The sequence below is a fragment of the Phoxinus phoxinus genome, assembly GCF_949152265.1.
Source record: "Phoxinus phoxinus genome assembly, chromosome: 11".
NCBI lineage: Eukaryota > Metazoa > Chordata > Actinopteri > Cypriniformes > Leuciscidae > Phoxinus > Phoxinus phoxinus.
The window spans coordinates 30,033,584-30,053,354 of NC_136886.1; the positions used below are offsets into that span (position 1 = coordinate 30,033,584).

Here is a 19,771-nt window from a genome sequence, read left to right on the forward strand (position 1 = left end):
TTCAGGCGGATGAGCTTGTACACCTTCTGCTTCGATCCACTGCTGCTGGCTTGTTTCTTTTTGCATTGCTTTGCATGTTTAACATTGAGCAAAAAATGCATTCATGAATCAATAACTTTGTCTCCCGCTGCTTAAAATGGCAACAGAAGTGCTGATGTTGACATTGAACATGTAGCTGCGAACTGTGGGAATCTCTAGGGGAAATAAATAGTTTATTTCTACTCACGCCTTGGTATAAGAACACGGTGAAAGTGATTTCACCGAATACAACATGTTCCTGGATCAACATCGCAATCAAACAATCAGATTTAAGGGGCACATTTACAGTTTATGTCAAGTTTAGGCTTAAAACCAGGGTTAGGTGCTTTTACATCAGTGTTATTCACCTCATTTCCCTCTGATTCTGATTTTCATTCCCCCAATGTTTCTTTCAGCTTTGTATGTTGAAGTCACACCTTACTATAGGGAATCGATGACTTTCACTCTCACATCTTTAAATAGCCGTTTAGATGCTGACGCTGCTTTGACATTGAAGCTGTTGCTGTACTCAGCCGCTTGGTCTTCAGAACTGTGGGAGACAAAAAGACTGTTGTCCTGTAAAGATCCGTCAACTACTGAGTATGTGAGGTTCATGTGAGTTAAATTAAGTATAATTTACTAGATGAATATGTGCAGTTCTGCTCTGCATGATGCTTATTTAAAAAAAATAATCTATTATTTAAAATAAGCATCACAAATATATTGTTTTTGACCCTTTTTCACAATTCGATTCTCCCTAGTTGCCCAGGTGAGATCCAGCTTCACCACTCTTACTCATGCTCTCTATATCAAAGGTTGATGCAGTCATCAATGATGGAAGAGGCAACTCAAAATATTATGAACCCAGATCGCATTTGATCAAAAATACTGTAATATTGTGAAATAATATAACAATTTAAATTAACTGTTTTCTAATTTAATATATTTTAAAATGTAATTTATTCCATTGATGGTAAAGCTGAATTTTCAGCATCATTTCTCCAGTCTTCAGTGTCACATGATCCTTCAGAAATCATTCTAAAATGCTGATTCGGTGCTCAAGAAAGAACATTTCTTTTGATTATTAATATTGAAAATGGTTGTGCTGCTTAATGTTCTCGTTGAAAAAGTGATGCATTTTTCCCTCGGGATTCTTTGGAGTTCAAAAGAACTGCATTTATTTAAAATAGAAATCTTTTGTAACATTATAAATGTCTTTACTTTTTGACACTTTACTGTCACTGTCGCTTTTTAAATGCATCCTTTCTGAATAAAAGTGTAAAAAAAATGTTTTAAGGGTCGGTAACACCCGTCAAGGCTACAATTTATAAATAGTATAATTACTCTGTAAAAAGACCTTCAAATAAAGTGTAAAAAAAAAAATCCATCACACTTTTGTATGGTAGTGTTAACAGTATAATATGTGTTTTACAAATACCTTCTGGACAATATTAAATAATAAAAATGCAATGGTCATAATTGCAAACTTATGAGCAAAACTATATGCAGTGCTTTAAAAAGCACAGTTTATTCTCTGTTGAGTCTTATTAACATTGAGGGAAATATAGACCTTATTGATGTAAAGAATGTGAGTATGTAAAAAAAAAAAAAAGCATTTCGGAGTAATTTTTTTTACACTTTATTCATGAAACAAGATCACTTTTGACGTGTAAAATGAATGTGAAAAAAAAGAAGAAGAACAATGCTTTGAATCCCAAGTGAATTTAAACAAACTGAGAAAACCAAAAGTCCATAAACAGATATTTAATGAAAACATAACAGGGGCTGATTAGGAAAGGTATAGAAAAGGTTTCGATTTTATTGCATTGTGAAGGTTCAATGTTGAATGTTAAACACAATCCGCCCCAACAGTACACAGGAGAAAACAGGAGAGCCTTTTGCTTTCACAAGATTTCTCATTTAATCCAGCACGTTATGAACATTGCATGCAGACAGGCATATGAAAATTTCACAAGAATGAAAAACGTCTCCGATTGCCAGCTGTTCCAGCGAACATCCAGCTGGCTTCTTATATTTGTCTGTAACAATCAGAAAAAGGAGCTTCTTTCTTTGGATTGGTTCGATCTCAGTTCACTGCTGCTTTTGAGAGAATAGTTTTTTGAGCCCGGCCACTTCTTCATTCAAAGCGCTTAGCTGGAATCTAATAGCGCTGTGACTTTCTGTAGATCTGTGAACGGAAGAGTTATTCTGATGTGCTGTTGAATAAGCTGATGGCGCTGTGTGTGTGTGTGTCCAGAAACCCTCTGTCTGCTCACACCCAGATGTTGTTGACTGAGACTGTACAACTGAAGAGAGATTTTCCACCTCAGCACCTTCAATTCTACACGGCGTCTTGAAACGCAGTTTATGAGGAAGACCTTTCATGTTGTTCTCTTGCCATCCTGACACTAATGAATTGGTATCCACCTCTGCGATACGGCCTGGCTGTTCGTCACCTCGATAGGGTCCAATACTAGTATGTTCACCTACAGCATCATCTGAGAGCGCTGGGCTCCCAATGCTTGATCCTCCAGGGATGAAGAACCCATAGTTTTGCTGTGGGATCGACAACAGGTGTCCATGGGCAGGTTGTGGGTTAGTGTTGGGGCAGTAGCAGGGTATTGCTGGAAATGTTTGGTTATATGAACCATATGAGCAGATCTGTGCTGGTGGTGAACCTGTGTGATCTTTGATCAAACCGAATCTGAACTTAAGTGCCAGTAGCTCAGCTTTCAGGCGTGCATTGTCCTCAAGAAGAGCCAGAACTTGGTTCTCCACCACCATGTCGCTGATGCGGCGTTTCTCACGCGAACGCTTGGCAGCTTCGTTGTTCTTTTTGCGCTTGTCCCAATAACCTTCGTCTTTTTTCACAGCAGGGATAGACTCACGTTTGCGACGCAGTGTGATGCTGCCGACGGTCTCTGCTCTTTCTTGGTGTCTCAGACCTCTGGGATGGATAAGAGAAGAGCGGGCTATCATGCTGCTGGACACTGTTGCTTCTGTGAAGGATACAGCACCCTCCTGACCGACTGGATCGGTTACTTCTTTCGGGTACATCGGTCTCTGTTCTGCCCGCGTGACACTTTGGTCCCTCGTGCTGTGAGGTTGGGGCTTAATGAATGTGTGAAATCTTAAGACACTCACAGGTCTTGTAATGTTGGCATTCAAGAAACTCTTTTTGTTGCTGTCCTGAAGACTTTTAGCTCCCCCTAGTGGTTGAGAACAGAAATAAAACTGATGTGTTTATGTAGGCTCATATATTACATAACTGTAGCAATATAGCAAATTTAAAATAAAGGTATATTGTTTGTATAATATGGACATTTTAACATAACCTGGTAATTCATTGTTCAGATTTTAAGGTTTTTGAAGGTTGTGGCTTACATTTCACTTTCAAATTGCCTAACGTTAAATCAAAAAGGAAACTTTTAAAAAGAGAACTACAGGGGGTTATAAGAAAAAATATATTTGACATGAAAAGTGACATGAAAATCTTGATAGCATGACTCAAACAATGTTTAACAAAGTTAATATTTACTTATTTTTTAAACGCAAGTTTTCTACGTAATATCCTATATTATGGACCGTAGTTTACGGCCAATCACGAGCTGTCAAAATGACTTAACGTTAATTATATCTGCTTACCTTCCAGTAAAACGCTTAATGGTTTACTTTAAAATGAGAAGAAGTCAGGACTCAGGAGAAAACTGTCCTCCTTTGTAGCGAGCGCTGGAGTCTGTACTCATCTGTAAACTGCTGCTCAAATCTCTCTGTGTCTCTGAAGGGTTTAGCTCGGGTCGCGGCTCGCGAGGTCAGCTGGTTTGAACTCTACGTCAGACGGAACAACGAACGCAACCGGCGCGCGCGCGGGATTACACACACACAAACGGTGTGTAAAATATCTCCTTTTGAAAAGATCTTATTAAAATGTTAAGAGCAGCAATATACAAATGCTCAAATGGTGGCAGTGTTTTTATTACAGTAATAATGACTTAGCCTATTTGGTGTTGTTTATTGTAAATGCACTTTATAAGTTGGCCTATTGCTGCTGAGGTTCATTATGTGTAGCCTAATATTTGTAACATAGAGTAGGCTATTCTTTATTTATTTATGGTCATGTTGACATACTTGGTAGTAACAGAAACAGGTGATCTCTATAAATAGACTATATTTACCAGGGTCACATAACTTAATTTTTTCAATTACGCGTTAAGTTTATTACTTAATCATTTAAAGGCAACAGGTTTCCTCACTTTTTAAGTTAAGTCAACTGATCACTTTTTACAGTGTGTAACCATTTCTTTTTTTACTTAAGTTGAAATTCCTGCGTGTCCGTGTGCACGTGTGCGTGTGTGTGTGTGTGGTAATCTACATAGCTGTTGATTAAACTTAATTTGTGCTGAACCTGGAATATTCCTTTAACTAAAAGCTTTTAGTCTGGAAAAACCCTAACTTGCGTTCTTAACTAAACTGCTTTAAAAGATTTCACCTGCAGTGATGCCAATCAGAAACATCACCTTTTTATGTCAGAATCTGTTTTTAACCAAATTAAAAGCCAAGTGTCTTTGAACTTAAAAGGGGTGATTTAGTTGATGTGTAATCCTGCAGAGCTCCTTACCGACCGTGTGCTTTCTGCATCAATGCTACACAGAGCTGTTATTTGCCAAATTAATCAATTTGATAAATGATATGACAAAATGTAACAGGACTGGTCTGTCTCTCTGTCCACCATGGGCCTTTGGCCTGGAGAAGGTTGAATTGGTAATAAATTAGATAAGTCCTATAAGGACAGATATACAAATAGTCTTGTATAGGCGCTGTCTTGAAAAAGAGCTGTTGTCCTCAGACAGCCAGAGATAAACAACATAAAGACCTTTTATAAAGCAGCTCTTCATTGAGTTACCACTGTAACAAAGCATGCAATGAAATCTCATTTCTCAAATGGTCCTGTCATACTTAGCCATTGGTCTCTTTCTTACCTTAAATAACCTTCACCCTTAATAGAGTGTGCATGGGCAACCGATTTGATCATATTCTTAACCATATTATTGCATTAATAATCGAGTTTTAGTTTATTTATTTTTTAAGCAATTACTCTGACTGATATTAGTCTCTCATTAGTCTTAGTAATTTCAGTTCAACAGAACACATTCAAATCAGAATATGCAGATAAACTCCAAAATATGAACATAACTGCAAAAGAGAAATAATGCATAAAATAGCACTAGTTTTTGTCCATTTACTCTTAAAGAGGACCTGCTTTTTTACATTTTCAATTTTCTTTTGTGTGTTGCTGTTTGAACATGAAAAAGATCAGTTAAAGAAGTTAAGGGAGTTATTCTCTATATCAGTGCGCTTCTGACTCCCCGAAACGACTTGATTGTAGTCTTGAGTTTTCTTCCGGGACCATAAACAACACGCTCGAAGCGGTTGACCAATCACAACACACTGGTCCAGACGACCAATCAGAGTACACTGCGCTTTTCAGAAGGAGGGGCTTCATAGAGACAGGAACTAAATAGGGATTCATTTCTCATATAGCGTAACTCGAGTGCATAATAGCTTCTTTTAATGAATCCGTTTGAGATCGAATTAATGCCAGATTTTTTGCTATAAATTATGTAGGCTACATGGCATCTGAGGATTAATTCTCTAAATCAAAGATATAGATTGAACTGAATGTCAGCTTGCTTATTTTACTCAAGATAAGGATTTATTAAGTCCACATGTCATACAAAATAGAAACATAGCTTTTTACCACACAACTTTGCGATGCTGTTTGCGAATGTTTGTTGGTTTTGGGAAACACCAACTCGTTGAACTATGCTGATAACGACAGAACTTGCGACCATAGTTGTCTAACAATGCTTCTGGTAAAGGCACCCAGAGCGTTTCTGACTGGGGAGAGAGGTGCTGCAACAGTGGAAAATATGAGACAAATAATGTGTTTTTTTAAACATTCAAACATGAAAACCCATATTTGTAGACTCCAAAAACAAAATCAAGATGTTGTAAAAGGGCATAATGTGGCTTCCCTTAAAATTATGAAGACCAATATGTTTTAAGAGTTGTTTTCTTGCAGAATAAGGACAAACACATGACCTGCTGTGGCCTGTGACGTCTCTGTTAGATGAAGTACATTAAGGCAGTTGCTTGAGTCACTGAGCCTCCACACACACACACACACACACACACACACACACACACACACACACACACACACACACACACACACAGCTCTTGGACTGATATCACAGGGTGAGTTGAGGACAGAGAGATGTCAACACTTACTCATCACCCTCTCTCGCTGTGCAGTTTTCAGTTTATGGTGCATATTGTGTAAACACATTATTTTTTAAATGAAATATCACAGTATTTATTCTAAATGATTTGTTATTTTTGACATCATTATTTTTAAAAAAAGCATGTGCCCTCATCTTTAATCAAAATAACTTTCCCAACATATCTGCTTTTCTCTGATGACGTGTTTACTGGTGTGAGGGAAGGGCAACCTGTCACTCACATTAGATCGACCAATAGAAAACCACAACCATCCAGTCAATTCCTGATAGACAAAATCAAGTCAAGTCACATTTATTTATATAGCACTTTACAGAGATAACAGGGAAATAATGCAAAACAGTTTGTTTCCAGAAGAAAATAGTTCTCCTCTGGCCAATGAACGAACAGTGAATAATTATGAAAATCAAGTCCAGCCCTACACTTTATCTTGTTCGAGAAGCCGTTTCACTCGAATATATGTCACAATTTATATGTATATGTCGCAACTTCTGTTTCATAGTGCTGATGTGTTGCATTAGGTGAGCTGTTGTTCTTCCAAAGGCTGTTGAGTATTGAGTGACCTTATACTGTACCACCCCCATCCCGTCTATCACTATGGGTCGCTGATCCTTGTTTAACAACATAATTTTGTTCACAATCTTATTAGGCACAGCAATGTGCCCCAGAGCTGAGGACAAGATGTTTTATTATTTTTCTATTACAAAGTGGTATCAGTGGTTAACACACCACTCAACTGGAACAACATGAGAACATACCAGACACATTTCTAAGTGAGAAGGTGCCGAGATGTCTTGAACATGTATGTTGTGTCAGATTCAGCTAACTTAAATGAATTTCAATTTGTCCTCAAAGTATGATTTATTAAAGACATATTTTCATTGACAAACAAGCCGTGTTAAAAAATCCCAACAATCTTTCATTTCTACCCATCTGTTTGTTTTAATTAGCTCTGCTAAATTGATATAATTGATGTTAACTCTTTGTAACACAATGGGATCACATAATTGCATGTGTGTCTGACGCTCAAAACATAACCCAGGCTAATTCCAGGCTACTTAATCTCAGTTGATTCCCCCTCAAACAGGTTTAACGCCATAAACCAACTATGGCATTACTATGGATGGACAACAGATCTTGTAAATCTTGTTTACCTGTGTTTATGGTGTTTGGCGATTGTGGTAACTGTGGGTCTACTTATATATGTACCGGTATTTACTTTATGATTCACATTTATCCAGTGCACTGGAGCAGTTTCTACACGGGCGCCATGCCATCTGTTGGTTGGAAATGAGACTTACAGAAAGGACAGAATTGCAGTTGCTTTATTATTGAATACGATCACATAAATAGATAATTCAGCAAAACACTAAATGCTTCACAAAAACATTGACATTAATATAAAAAGCAAAATATATTTGATGGTATTTTGTTATATAAATAGCGATATTACCATTACACATGAAGACTTTTATGACTTTTGGTAACATTTTAAAATGCTACAGAACATCCACACAATAATGACTATAGACAATAAATAGGAAATTAGATGTAAATACTAAATCAAAATGATAAAATACTACAATGCTCACAGCTGAACAGCAACATATATTTTTATAATTTTCTGTAAAAATCACACTTTAAGCTACATACATTTCTGCTTATTTATGTACATGAACTAATATCCCATTCATTTTCATCAGGAATTATGGAACATTACAGCAATGCCTTGCCAGTTAACTATTTTAATTTCTGAAAAAGTTTTCCTTTTTTTTCCCCACTTTTCACAGTAATCCATTTTTGATGGATTTCAATTAATTATTTACCGTTTCCCAATTCATACAGTTTAGCTAAAGGGTCCAGATTGGAAATAAGTCTGATATTTTTACTGTTTGTTATTAATCGGTATGAAATCTGCTCATGGTTACAAATTAATAATAATGAAAAAAATCACCAACTCATCTCCTTTTTCACATAATGTACAGTGTGTACATGTCAGTTGTATGGTCATGTCATAGTGCTAAAATAATTTCATGTATAAACACATCTTCAACTGAACACAGGTCCTCTCGAATCCTCTGAAATGCCCTCATGGACTAACCTCTGTGTGTCTGCATTTGTGTTTCTCTGTTTTGTTTGTGTCTGCGCTCACACATGTCTCTTCATGTGTAATGCCAGGTGGTCGGAGCGGCTGAAGGCTCTGTGGCAGAGCATGCACTCATATGGCTTCTGTCCCGTGTGTTTTCGAAAGTGTCTTGTCAGCTCGTCCGAACGGGCGAACTTCCACCCGCAACCATCCCATGAGCAGTGATACGGTTTTTCTCCTGAGGACGTCAAAAACAGCAGAAGGTAAAGAAATGGTCTGCATTTCTACATAGTCTCTGTCTCTACATATTCTGTATATTTCGCTTTGTTTTGTTTGTCTGTGAAATTATGATGACAAAATGTCTCTACACATTTTTCCGTGTTTTATGGGCAATCCTTCATTGTTTAATAAAAATTTGATACATTTGAATTAACTTACTAACTGAAAGGCTGTAATCGGATGCTTTACAGCTCAGTCATATGGTCTTTTTCTCTCTAAAGGCGCAGTCAGACTATAGGTTTTGAGCATATGAAATAAATTCGGACACCATAATGAATATCAGCAACAGGATATGATGTTATGATGATATATATATGTAAAAATAAATTAGCTGCATGTGACGCCGTAGTCAAAGGTAAAGAAATGCAAGGCTATTTTCTACTTTGATTTGTTGTTGCAGATTTGTAGTTAAAAACATCCCAGTCTGTAATGTTAAGACCTTAAACATGGACATAATGATGCATGTGCTTTTGTCATTGACAGTGTATGTTCAGTTTACCTGTGTGTGTACGGAGGTGTGCTTTGAGATGGGAGCTCTTAGTGTAAGTCTTATGGCAGCCTGGGTATTCACAACTGTGCACCGTGGTTTTCCTCTTCACCACCCCTCTCCGAATGCGCTTCCCCTCCAGGCCTGCGGGGGGCACTGTGGAGTCAGGCACCATGGTCTGTGGGGACAGATAGTGGTTGGTTGGCTGCCTGTGGACGTAGTTCACTTGTTGCTGGTAGAGTCTGGGGTGCGAGTAGTTTTGGATGAAGTTATAGTGATGGTGTGGAGGAAAGACCAGTGCGTCCATGGCGATCCCAGACGCTTGGACAAATTTGGAGTCGGTGAAGGGTATCAGAGGTGCAGGCTGAGGGTAGTGTCCAAAATCCCACGACTTCATCTTCCCCATGCTGTTTCTCTCATTTTCTCTGTCCATGTCATTAGCAACAGGGAAACTACTAAACTGATGGGGGTTTTCTGGCTGTGAGAATGGTTTCCCCGTTTGCGGCTGCTGTTCCAAATATCCTCCGTTGAATAGTTCAGGCAGTGAGGAACTTAAAGTCGCTTCATGAGGAAGCAGCTCAGCCAGTGAACTTGTGACAGACACTTGGTGTCTATTTGATCTTGTCTGGTCCCTCGGCCCGTTCAACTCCTGGACCTGGTAAAGATCAGGACTGTGGACCTGGTCCTGTGGCGGTGGCCTTTGGGGAGTGTAGTTTTGTGAGTTGGACCGTTCAGGCGATGCACTGCCCCAATCCGACAGCAGGAACTCCATATCCCAGCATCCCTCACTATCATCAGGGTCTTCATCTGTCAGAAACTGTGAAGGTTTGTAGTTGCCGTTGCTGTGGTGTGGATCCTTGCAGTCCAGATCCAAACAGCCCTTTTCAAACTTCCAAGCCTTTAGAGTCATCAAATATTTTACAATTGATATTTACATTTATTGATTAACCATTTTTGAACTGTGCAATCAAGTATGTAATAAAAATGGCAGTACAAAAATATCTCTTTAGGTGATGTATTGGAGATGTGAGTTGGGTTTTTACTTGCATACTTTGTATTATACACTCATTCTTAGTATAAAACTATTCATCTGTCATCATGGTAAGTGATTTCTTAAGATCAAAGTCACTATATCAAAATGAACAATTACAGATGTGATTACATAAAAAAAGCAGTATTTTATCCATGTTTGTTCACGATAAAATATGAGATAAAATAACTGAAACAAACATACCTTCATGTTTTCCGAGGCGTTGCAGAAGTTTGAAAACGAAGGCAATACGGCTTGAGTCACAGCCATCCGTTTGGTGCGCTTTCAGCATTTATTAGATACAGAAATAATTTTCTAATGTCGCCAAAAGAGGCAAATATATACGTCGTCTTTTATATTTGTCCAAAAATACTTTGACATGTGCAATAGACAAAGGGAAGGAACCCAGAACTTAGTGTTAAAATCAAAAGATATTTACAAAAATAAAGTTCACAGTGGCATTAATGCTGGTGACGCTTTCCCCCTCTTTCTGTCCCCCTCTCTTTTTCTCTCTATCAGTGATAAACTTACGTTTAAGACCCCTGACAGTTGTGATTGTGGGTGGAGTTGAAATTTGAGCCTAAAATTTTGAAAGTGCATTGCAATTCAGTAAATTAAACTCAACCAAATTAACAGAATGAAGCAAAGTGGCCGACAAACTAAACAACACATTATTTATCTTATCACCTATTTAATTCTGCTATCCAAAAATATCTCTGCTATGGCTTTCTCAGGGCCTTTTAAGCGTAGATAAAATATGAATAATAAATGCAGTTGAATACAGTAGTTTAATTAGCTAACAATTCTCAAAAATAACATTTAAAATAAAAGGAATTTAAAAATCTTGAAATTAAATAATAATAAGAGTAGTTTAACGTAATGATAATAAGTAGTATTGGGAAAAAATTTATGTTTTTGAAACATAATTAATAATTAAAAGTAGTATAAACTACTATATATGTTAAGATGTGTGGAACATTGTTTGCAGACAGTGAAATATACATTTACACTCAGAACTCTAATTTCATGTGCTTCATCTCTCCTGAAATGAATGGCACACATAAAGTGAGTTCAGTGTCTGTGCGATTCTCAGAAGGCCGGTGTTCAGTAGGTGATTATGTTCTGGAGAGCAGTTATCAGTGTGCTTAGGCTGATGAGAAGCCTCCTGTCCCGTGTCAGATAATAGAGCTCTGAGTCCCTCTGATGCCTCTTTCTCCACAGATAACAGCACATACACACATTTATAACGTCATGCCTCGCCAAAGCTGCCTTTGTTTAAAAAACAGCATTGACTCATTTGAACGGAACATCATTTTCCTGCAGTTTTTGGGCTTGTGAGAACAAAATACACAATCGGGCTGGGCAAGGTCGCTCAAATGAGTGGCTAATAAACACAAGCAGATCAGTAATGTCAGTAAGGTCTTGAAATCGACTATTCCTGCATTTTGAGTCTGCAAGGTAAAAAGAAGGCAGAATATAACAAAAATGTCCTTAAATTTATATCTTAGTTGCAGGCTTGTGTTTAGCCTAATCCATTACTCCAAACAGACATCTTCACAGGTGACATCTCATAAAGTTGCTTCAGAGAATTCATAGAGTTTGCACAGCTGTGCAAGAGTGGCTACTTTGGAGAAGAAGGTTTTATTAACATATTTGAATCACTATGAAAACACCCATAATCCCATTTCATGTTTTTTCATGACTTTACTGTTATTCTAAAATGAGGAATACAAAAGAAATAAAGAATACGTAGATGTGTGCAAACCTTTCTCTGGAACTTTATGTCCAGCTGGGTAATATTTTAGAAAATTTTCGGCAGCATTCTCATAAACGTAATTTCCCTAAAGGTAGTTTAATTCTATTGCATTTAATATAGGTTTGCATTAAGTAGCTTCATGATCGCCACATCCCCTGGTATCTGCTTTTTGTTTGTGCATTTAAACCACAAGACTAAATAACCGGTTATTATTAGATTATCATGTGGGTGATCAGATCATTACCATACTATTCCGGCAACCAAATTGGCATTTTAGAAATAGCCTAAATGTAATCTAGAGGGTTATTATGAAAGTTAAAACAAAAACTAAGTGCTTGTTTTTTGTGAAAGCTTCATATGAAATGCTAGATTTTAATTATGTCTCAAATTACTTAGGCTTGGGAGTCAAAGGTCATTTATGAGGTGTTCAGGTAGGTTATCAATCCAATAATTTGAAAGTGCTCAATGATTAAGATTGTCAAAGCGGGACAATACCCAAGACGAGACACATGGCAAAAGCTGTTTTCCCTGTCCATGTGACACTAACAAAACAATCAAATGATCTCAGTTCCTCCCAGCTGCTGTAAACACGATGTTAGATTTCAAATACAGTTTCTGCATTTACTATCCTAACCACATGTTCAGGGCTGAGAAGAACTAATAAAACCACATTGGTCGACTCAACTGGATAATGGGAACGATATTTCCTCCTCACACTCTGTGGCTTACAGTCCTGCTTACTTCAGAGCTACACACTTTAATGGACACATTTAAGGTTGTTTAGAAGGAGAAGACACATACAGATGAGACGATTCTGCTCATGAATTTCCTGTCTTTGTCATATGCAGTATTAGCTCACAAGGGCCACTCATGGGAGTGTCTTTCTGCCTTTCTTCTTTTCATGTGATGGAAGGATGTGGTTTTCTTAAACATATGAAACATGTTCGTTTGTGTTTTTAATGTGTCGATGAGGAAGTTTGCACAAGTGAATGGGAAGGGAGGTTCAGCTGGTGGTGATTTATGCATCTGTCTTACCACTTTAAGTCATATAGACAAATACACAGATCTCTAGAATTTTTGAAGCTCTGATAGGTGTGAAGAACCTGGAATATTTGGAGTCCAGCACTAGAAGAATGTCAATTTGTGGGTATTTCCTCACAGCTTTGATCATCCTCAAGCAGCATTTTAGTGGTAAGTGTGTTCACATATTTATATTTCAATATAACCACTGTAATCTCAATCACATAGCAAATCACAAAGTATAAAACACTGAGTTTAAAAATATAAAATGTAAATTTAATTTCAATATATATATATATAATTTTTTTTTTAATTATATATATATATATATATATATTAATGGTTATACATCTGGATTTCAGACATTTTTTGGATATGCTGGCTTTTCATGTTTTACTGTTATATTTAACTTGAAAAGATCCACTTTAGACCAGCATGAATTTCCATGCTGGTCCAGGTCTTCTAATCAAGTTGGTTCACTACCTGACCACACATTGATATGAGTACTTGAATTGTAATCATATGTAACTAATATATCGTCTTTCAGCTGCTGAAATCTCTGTCCTACCGGCTCCTACCCTGATCCAGAAAGCCGCTATAGACTCATCTGTGGAGTTGATTTGTCTGGCTCCACGGGGTTATGGTGGACTTGAATTTAAACTTTTTAAAATGCGCAATCTGACACAAACCGTACAGCATTTAACCGAAAAACAAAGGGCTCGCTTTATGCTGAGGGGAAAAGATACAGAGAAAGAGAATCTGTATTGCTGTCAGTATGAAAACAGCATGTTCAGTTCCTACATGCAGCCAGAGCTAAAAGGTGAATATTCATATTATATTACATTATATTACACTTTATTTATTTCATATTTCATATCACTTTATTTTATAAGTAACTTTGCAACTACATGTCAACTAACTCATTAGAGTATTAGTAGGCTGTTAGGACCTGTTGTTGCAAAAGTAGACTTTCGAAAAGTGTTACCTATTATATTAGATTTTTTTTTGTGTGTTAATGTTCTTGCATAAATCTCTGTTGTCACATCGGCTGAGGCAGGTTTAGTATTGGTAGTTCACTGCTGTGTTGTAGCGGGAAAGGTTTTGAGGTCACAGAGGTGTGACGGTTAAAGAAACTGCTCTGTCTAGATGAGTTGAAACCTTCTGTTAGTAACCACCAAACCAAGCTACTCCACCCAGCAGTGCTTTACATCTTTAGCGTTGTATTTCTGTCTCTTATCTTTAGTTTTGCTCACATATATTCTAAAACGCTACATGCTCTTAACTTTCTTTGTTCTTCTAGACTTCAGTCCCCCTCCACCCCCTCCATCCCCTCCATCCCCTCGCTTGACTGTCGAGCCCCCTAGTGGGCATGTGACGCCTGGTGAGACGCTGTCATTCCACTGTCAGGCTCCATCTGACCATCAGAAACACCCCCCAGAGACTTTCCTCCTGCTCCAGAAAGCCAAAGGAACCCCAGGCTCCATGGTCGCCCCAGCCAAGCTGGTGTCTCAGTCCATGGAAGCTCACTTCAGTGTGAAGACAATGGGACGGGAGGACAGTGGGGAGTACATCTGCCTCTACCAACTCAAATTACCAAAGACGGGACAAGTGAACTCCACAGCAAGTCAGCCGGTACACATTACTGTCATAGGTGAGGAGAAAGCTCTTCTTTGTAAAAAATTATAAAACAATAATAATCCATATTGTCTTGTTTTTAAAAAATTTGATAGAACAACTAAGGCAAGTGTTAATATTAATCTACGTTTTGCATACCCCAGTGAGCTGCCTATTGAAGAATTTCAAAGGGCATTATAGGTGTATAACTTAATTATATCCTTTAAGGCAGAAAGCAATCTCAAAATGCACTACAGCAAGCTCAGTCATGGCCAATTTCCCTACATCATGTTCGAACCATAGACCCATCAAAATGTTGTGCCGATGATGTCATTTGCAGCCTGAATCTGCAGTGTAGTGATCGTGAGGATGAGCCACAGTATAACTGTCAATCATGGTTTTACACCCCTTTTTATAGCATCAAATAACTAACTAAAACCAAACTTATTGGAAAAACAATCAGTTAAACATATGTCAGCGTGATAAGAACTTCCTGAAATTACAAAAAATTTGATTACTTAGATTCCATTTGATTCCATGGAGAGGGCGGGATTATGAACTACACTGCAGCCATCCACCAGGGGTGTGATCAAAACATTTTGGCTTTACATTTTTTTAGGAAGTGCGTCACACTTGGTTCGAAACAATGCTTATAAATAGTATTCATAAAACAGTAAGTGTAAAATAACTGAATGACCTACCATCCTGCTGATATCGTAATATATCAGGTCATCATGATAATGACAACATGCGTGCCATGAACGTATTATGTCCGCATTGTGTTTATGTTTTCACACCTGCATACTTATAAAATATACTTATAATGCAGTACATACTCTGACAGTATGTGAATTCAGACGCAGCTAGGGAACAATTTTAAGATTTGCATCATAAATATACCGGTACATATTTTATTCAACATTGAGAAGTATTGATCAAAATCGTTAAGCTTAAGAAATGTATTATTTTACCCAATACTTACTCGGCACGATACTCGTTGACTATGTTAACATGCCATCTAGTAAGCGCTGTGCGAGTAAACCTCACTCGCTTGATCTCAAGAGGTGGCCTAGCCACAGATGCTAGAGGCTGCGGTCTTTAGCATCCTTGTTAGCATGCCTGTCTCCCATGCCGAAAACGGTGGTTCGAATCCCACTTGGAGCAGTGCTAGTAGACCCGGAGGCAGGAGGGGTTACACTAACGTCCAGAGCTCCAAAATGGGCGGCTACATTTATCATTGTTCAGCGAATTATCATGGGGCGAAACAAGTCATAGAGTGGTGTGCAGGTATGACATCACTTTGTAGGCCAAAATGCGGAAACTAGTTAGCGTTTTAGCACTTCCGGTTCCATCGTCCCGTAGTCAATGGGTTTTTTAAATGGGGTTTTGGTTAAATGGCTGAAATAAGGTCTGTGGTGAACACAACCTCAAGACACTTTCACGTTTTATTCTACGACATAAAATACATCAGTGTTACCCCACTCGTGATTTTTTGAAGCCGTTACGTGTCTTTAAAAAGGCGGTTGTGGTTAAATGAGACTACAGAAGCTGTCGAGGAGATTAAACGTCATCACACCGAACTGGTCAACTTAATCTGCTTGTACTGCCTCATTATATTTAGGGCCCAAGCCCTGAAAGGGTGAAGGCCCTATTGTTCTTCTAATTTATTATAATTTTTCTAGCAACCTTTCGGGCACTTGTGTGTTCATCTGTGAAAATGATCTTGATGGACAAAATGTGAAAGTATCATAAACTTTTGCAAATCCCAGAGCTTGTTTTTTTTTGTTTTGTGTAATTCAAAAGCCTATGGAAAATTGGGTTTTTGACGAGGGAACCAGTGTGATGCTAAATGCCGGTTGGCCTACAAAGTAATATCATACCTGCACCACTGTATTTCATAAACATACCACGTGATTGGGAATTTTGCATGAGCGTGAAAGATTTCTCCACACAAATTTCGCAGTGGGTTCACCGCGTAGCCCAACAGAAAGCTGATTGGTTTGAAAGTGACTTCTATGTGAGCAGTGCTTCATATATCAATACCCTATTGACGATAGACAATGGATCTTTTTGTCCAATGAAATTTCTCTAATGATTTACTTTATGAAGTTCTATGATGTTAAGATGCAGAAGGCAGACATCTCACTAGCTTTTGAAACCGAGCTTACTAACTGTGTTAAACTTTGGCATGTAACTTGTCTTATATATCTGTGTCTGTGCGTGTTTCCTCTCACAGAGCTCCCAGTGCCCACACTGTCTTTATCCCAACATGAGGGTGAAGTTCTGGAGTGTGTGGGGTCACCGGCATATCTACAAGGCTTCTTCTCCTTATTTCGTGTGGGTGTCCTGTCACCTGAGGCGACCCATCAGGCTTCCCCGACCCAACACAGTGCTAGATTTCCCGTACCCACTCATTATGAACCTGGTGCTCAGTATCAGTGTCAGTACAGCGTGTCTCTGGGAAACTTCTGGGCTTACTCTAAGATGAGCCCTCCAGTAACTCTCCCATGCAATACAGGTGTGTACTACTGAATGTAATAAACCTCATAATGTCATATAAATAAGAGCCTAAAATCCCGTTTATTTCATACTTTTTCAGGATATCCCACATGCACACAGGTCTCTACAGGTAAGATTTAAGTCTTACGGTGGATTTGTACACCACCATAGTAACACAGCAAATCTAATATGCCAGACTGGGTATCTCAAAACATCCTCTCCTTTTGTTTTCATGCACGTCTATGGAAAGGCAGCACAGACCTGGCTGTTATTGTTGGCTCCGTGTCTGCGGGTGTTCTGTTCCTCATGGTGGTGTCACTGCTGGGCTTCGCCGTGCACAGACATAGTGAGTCTTATTTTAGTTGCTCATAAGTTTGCTTTGGTTAAGTCTGGTCTCTCGTGAACTATAATATTCAGTGGTGGTTATCTTCTCAATCCGTTTCATTATACGCTGGAACAAAACAAAGTGAAAACACCTCTCGTTTTTCATTCATGCATGTAATCCTCATTAATATATATTGCATTGTAATCATTATCCATTTATTTGCAGTCAAAAACAAGTCAGAAAGAAGAAGAAAAAGGTGAGACAATACTGAAGAGCAAACCTGATATTTGATTAAAATTACATTTACATTTATTCATTTGGCATTCATTTTTATCTCAAGCGACTTGTTCATTCAAAGTATACATTTGATCAGTTCCCCGAGTCTAGCATTGTGCTCAACCAGTTGAGTTACAGGGAAAAAGTTATTTCAATCATTTAAATGTACACTACCATTCAAATTATTCCACCTATATTTTTCAATAAAAAAAATTCAAGGATGCATTAAATTGATCAAAAGTGACAGTAAAAACATTTGTATAATGTTACAGATTTCTATTTAAGATTTTTTTAAGTTAAATGCTGTTCTTTAGAACTTTATATTCATCAAAGAATCGTGGAAAAAATGGATCACGGTTTCCACAAAAATATTAAGAAGCATAACCGTTTTTTAACATTGATACAAAAAAATTCTTGAGCAGCAAATCAGCATATTAGAATCATTTCTGAAGGATCATGCGACACTGAAGACTGGAGTAATGATGCTAAAAATTAAGCCATTTTAAATGATATTAAGATAGAAAATGGCTATTTTAAATTTCAATTACAATTTACAATATTACGGTTTATTTTACTATCAAATAAATGCAACCTTGGTGAGCATAAGAAAAATAAAATCTTACACACCACAAACTTTTTAATAGTGTTTATTTCTATAATTATTTAAATAAATATTTATATAAATATTTAAAACACTAATGTAGATAATTGTATTATTATTATTAATATACAAAATTTTTTTTTGATAGTACACTCCTAATATGAGTAATATGAACGTTATACTTTCCACAGAGAACAAGACAAATTCTGGCAACATGTTCACTCCAAAGATCATATTGTTGGTAAGTCATCTCTTCACAGCAAGTATCATCCATTCGCTACTGCACATATATATGCGCATATATCTTAAGTTTATTGATTTTCTCTCACCATGGACTTATTTTCTCATCAGACCTCACTCTGCAGCGTGTTGACATTGGATCTGAGGTAATGACGCACCATTTCAAACCTTCTCTTGTGATTCGCTTTTCAAAAGGCCCACTACAGTAGTATCTCATATCTCGCTCCAGTACTAAGGTTACCGGAATGCTGATTTGTTTAGACAGGAAGGAGAGAAAGAAGAATAAGATCTCTTTACATCACGCAGTGTTTGCCAACATCCTGTTGCATTAGGTCCGCTATTACAAACATTGACTTGTCACATCTCTAACACGCATGTTTTTAATATGCACACGTTTCTAAACTACAGGGCTTTGGAGGGATGCTACGAGGAAGACCCACAGATTCAGAGGCCATCTATGACTGTCCCATGACAACCTTTAAGAACACTTCATTTTACTGACCATCTATCTAGCTGTCTATCTAATCTGTCGGTTGCTACATTTTGTTTGACGTATTCTGTATACTGTGGTGTTTATTTAAAGCTGAAACATTTTGTATTTTTAAATAATGTATGAGTAAACAATTGTCTACTGTTCTGTAGTTTGTAGCATTTTTCACTGAGATTTATGAATTATTCTGTCAGCAGGGGGCTCTGAACATCCAGATATAATGTGAGATCGATGTTTCAGTGGAGCATTGTTAGTGGTCAACAAATCTTTGGAAATCATTTTATTGATTTAATCACCCAAAGCTGAAAAGTAAAAGCTTTCATTTCTGTTTCTTTTCACAGCATAAGTTCTAGTAGTGCTTAAGAGCTTTTCATTTCCTCTTTGCTCAACATGCAACATGAAATAGGGAACCATTTATTTGACAGTCATTCCAGAACATTCCTGTAATTTACAGGAATGTAATGAAATTAAACGTGTATGATATAGTTTAAGACTCCCATGTATGTCTTCACATAGTCTGTCCGTACCGAAACTCTTTTGATTATCAAACCATAAACCATTTACAGCTTCTTTTTTTTTACAGTCAGAGCTGATCTAACGTTAGCTGTGGTCTACTGAAGTTTCTCTGCTTTGTTCTCACCTTAACCCTGTATTTACACAGAAACACTTAGACCTGCTTGATAGCTTACTGTACAAAACAATTCCAGTTACCAGAATGTAATACTGATTATATGTTTCGACAGAAACTAG

General features: G+C 37.6%; 4 protein-coding genes across 5 annotated transcripts in view; 2 read left to right on the forward strand and 2 right to left on the reverse strand.

Moving 5' to 3' along the window:
* Positions 1 to 1,652: 1,652 nt before the first annotated feature.
* nfil3-3 (nuclear factor, interleukin 3 regulated, member 3) lies at positions 1,653 to 3,812 on the reverse strand. Its single transcript, XM_079629655.1, has 2 exons — positions 3,664 to 3,812; positions 1,653 to 3,227 (listed from the first exon to the last, which is right to left on the reverse strand). The coding sequence occupies exon 2, from the start codon at positions 3,073 to 3,075 to the stop codon at positions 2,110 to 2,112; it is 966 nt and encodes a 321-aa protein (XP_079485781.1). The 5' UTR covers positions 3,076 to 3,227; positions 3,664 to 3,812; the 3' UTR covers positions 1,653 to 2,109.
* Positions 3,813 to 8,096: 4,284 nt separating this feature from the next.
* On the reverse strand, positions 8,097 to 10,714 carry klf1 (Kruppel like factor 1 (erythroid)). The gene is made up of 3 exons (XM_079629653.1): positions 10,405 to 10,714; positions 9,183 to 10,068; positions 8,097 to 8,642 (listed from the first exon to the last, which is right to left on the reverse strand). The coding sequence occupies exons 1-3, from the start codon at positions 10,468 to 10,470 to the stop codon at positions 8,467 to 8,469; spliced, it is 1,128 nt and encodes a 375-aa protein (XP_079485779.1). The 5' UTR covers positions 10,471 to 10,714; the 3' UTR covers positions 8,097 to 8,466.
* The window catches only part of plppr2b (phospholipid phosphatase related 2b), a 118,775-nt gene continuing 107,555 nt past the window's right edge, over positions 8,552 to 19,771 (forward strand). Inside the window, 1 exon segment of the mRNA XM_079629654.1 lies at positions 8,552 to 8,667. The gene's annotated coding sequence lies outside the window, so the exon portion shown is untranslated.
* On the forward strand, positions 12,694 to 19,505 carry LOC307007541 (alpha-1B-glycoprotein). 2 transcript variants are annotated; one of them, XM_079629652.1, is made up of 10 exons: positions 12,694 to 13,147; positions 13,524 to 13,796; positions 14,277 to 14,627; positions 16,827 to 17,108; positions 17,190 to 17,219; positions 17,340 to 17,435; positions 17,640 to 17,670; positions 18,483 to 18,532; positions 18,643 to 18,677; positions 18,940 to 19,505. In XM_079629652.1, the coding sequence occupies exons 1-10, from the start codon at positions 13,090 to 13,092 to the stop codon at positions 19,030 to 19,032; spliced, it is 1,299 nt and encodes a 432-aa protein (XP_079485778.1). In that variant the 5' UTR covers positions 12,694 to 13,089; the 3' UTR covers positions 19,033 to 19,505. The 2 variants fall into 2 exon arrangements, with proteins under 2 accessions (XP_079485778.1, XP_079485777.1); XM_079629651.1 differs by lacking the exon at positions 18,940 to 19,505 and adding an exon at positions 18,793 to 18,933 and having other exon boundaries at positions 12,835 to 13,147.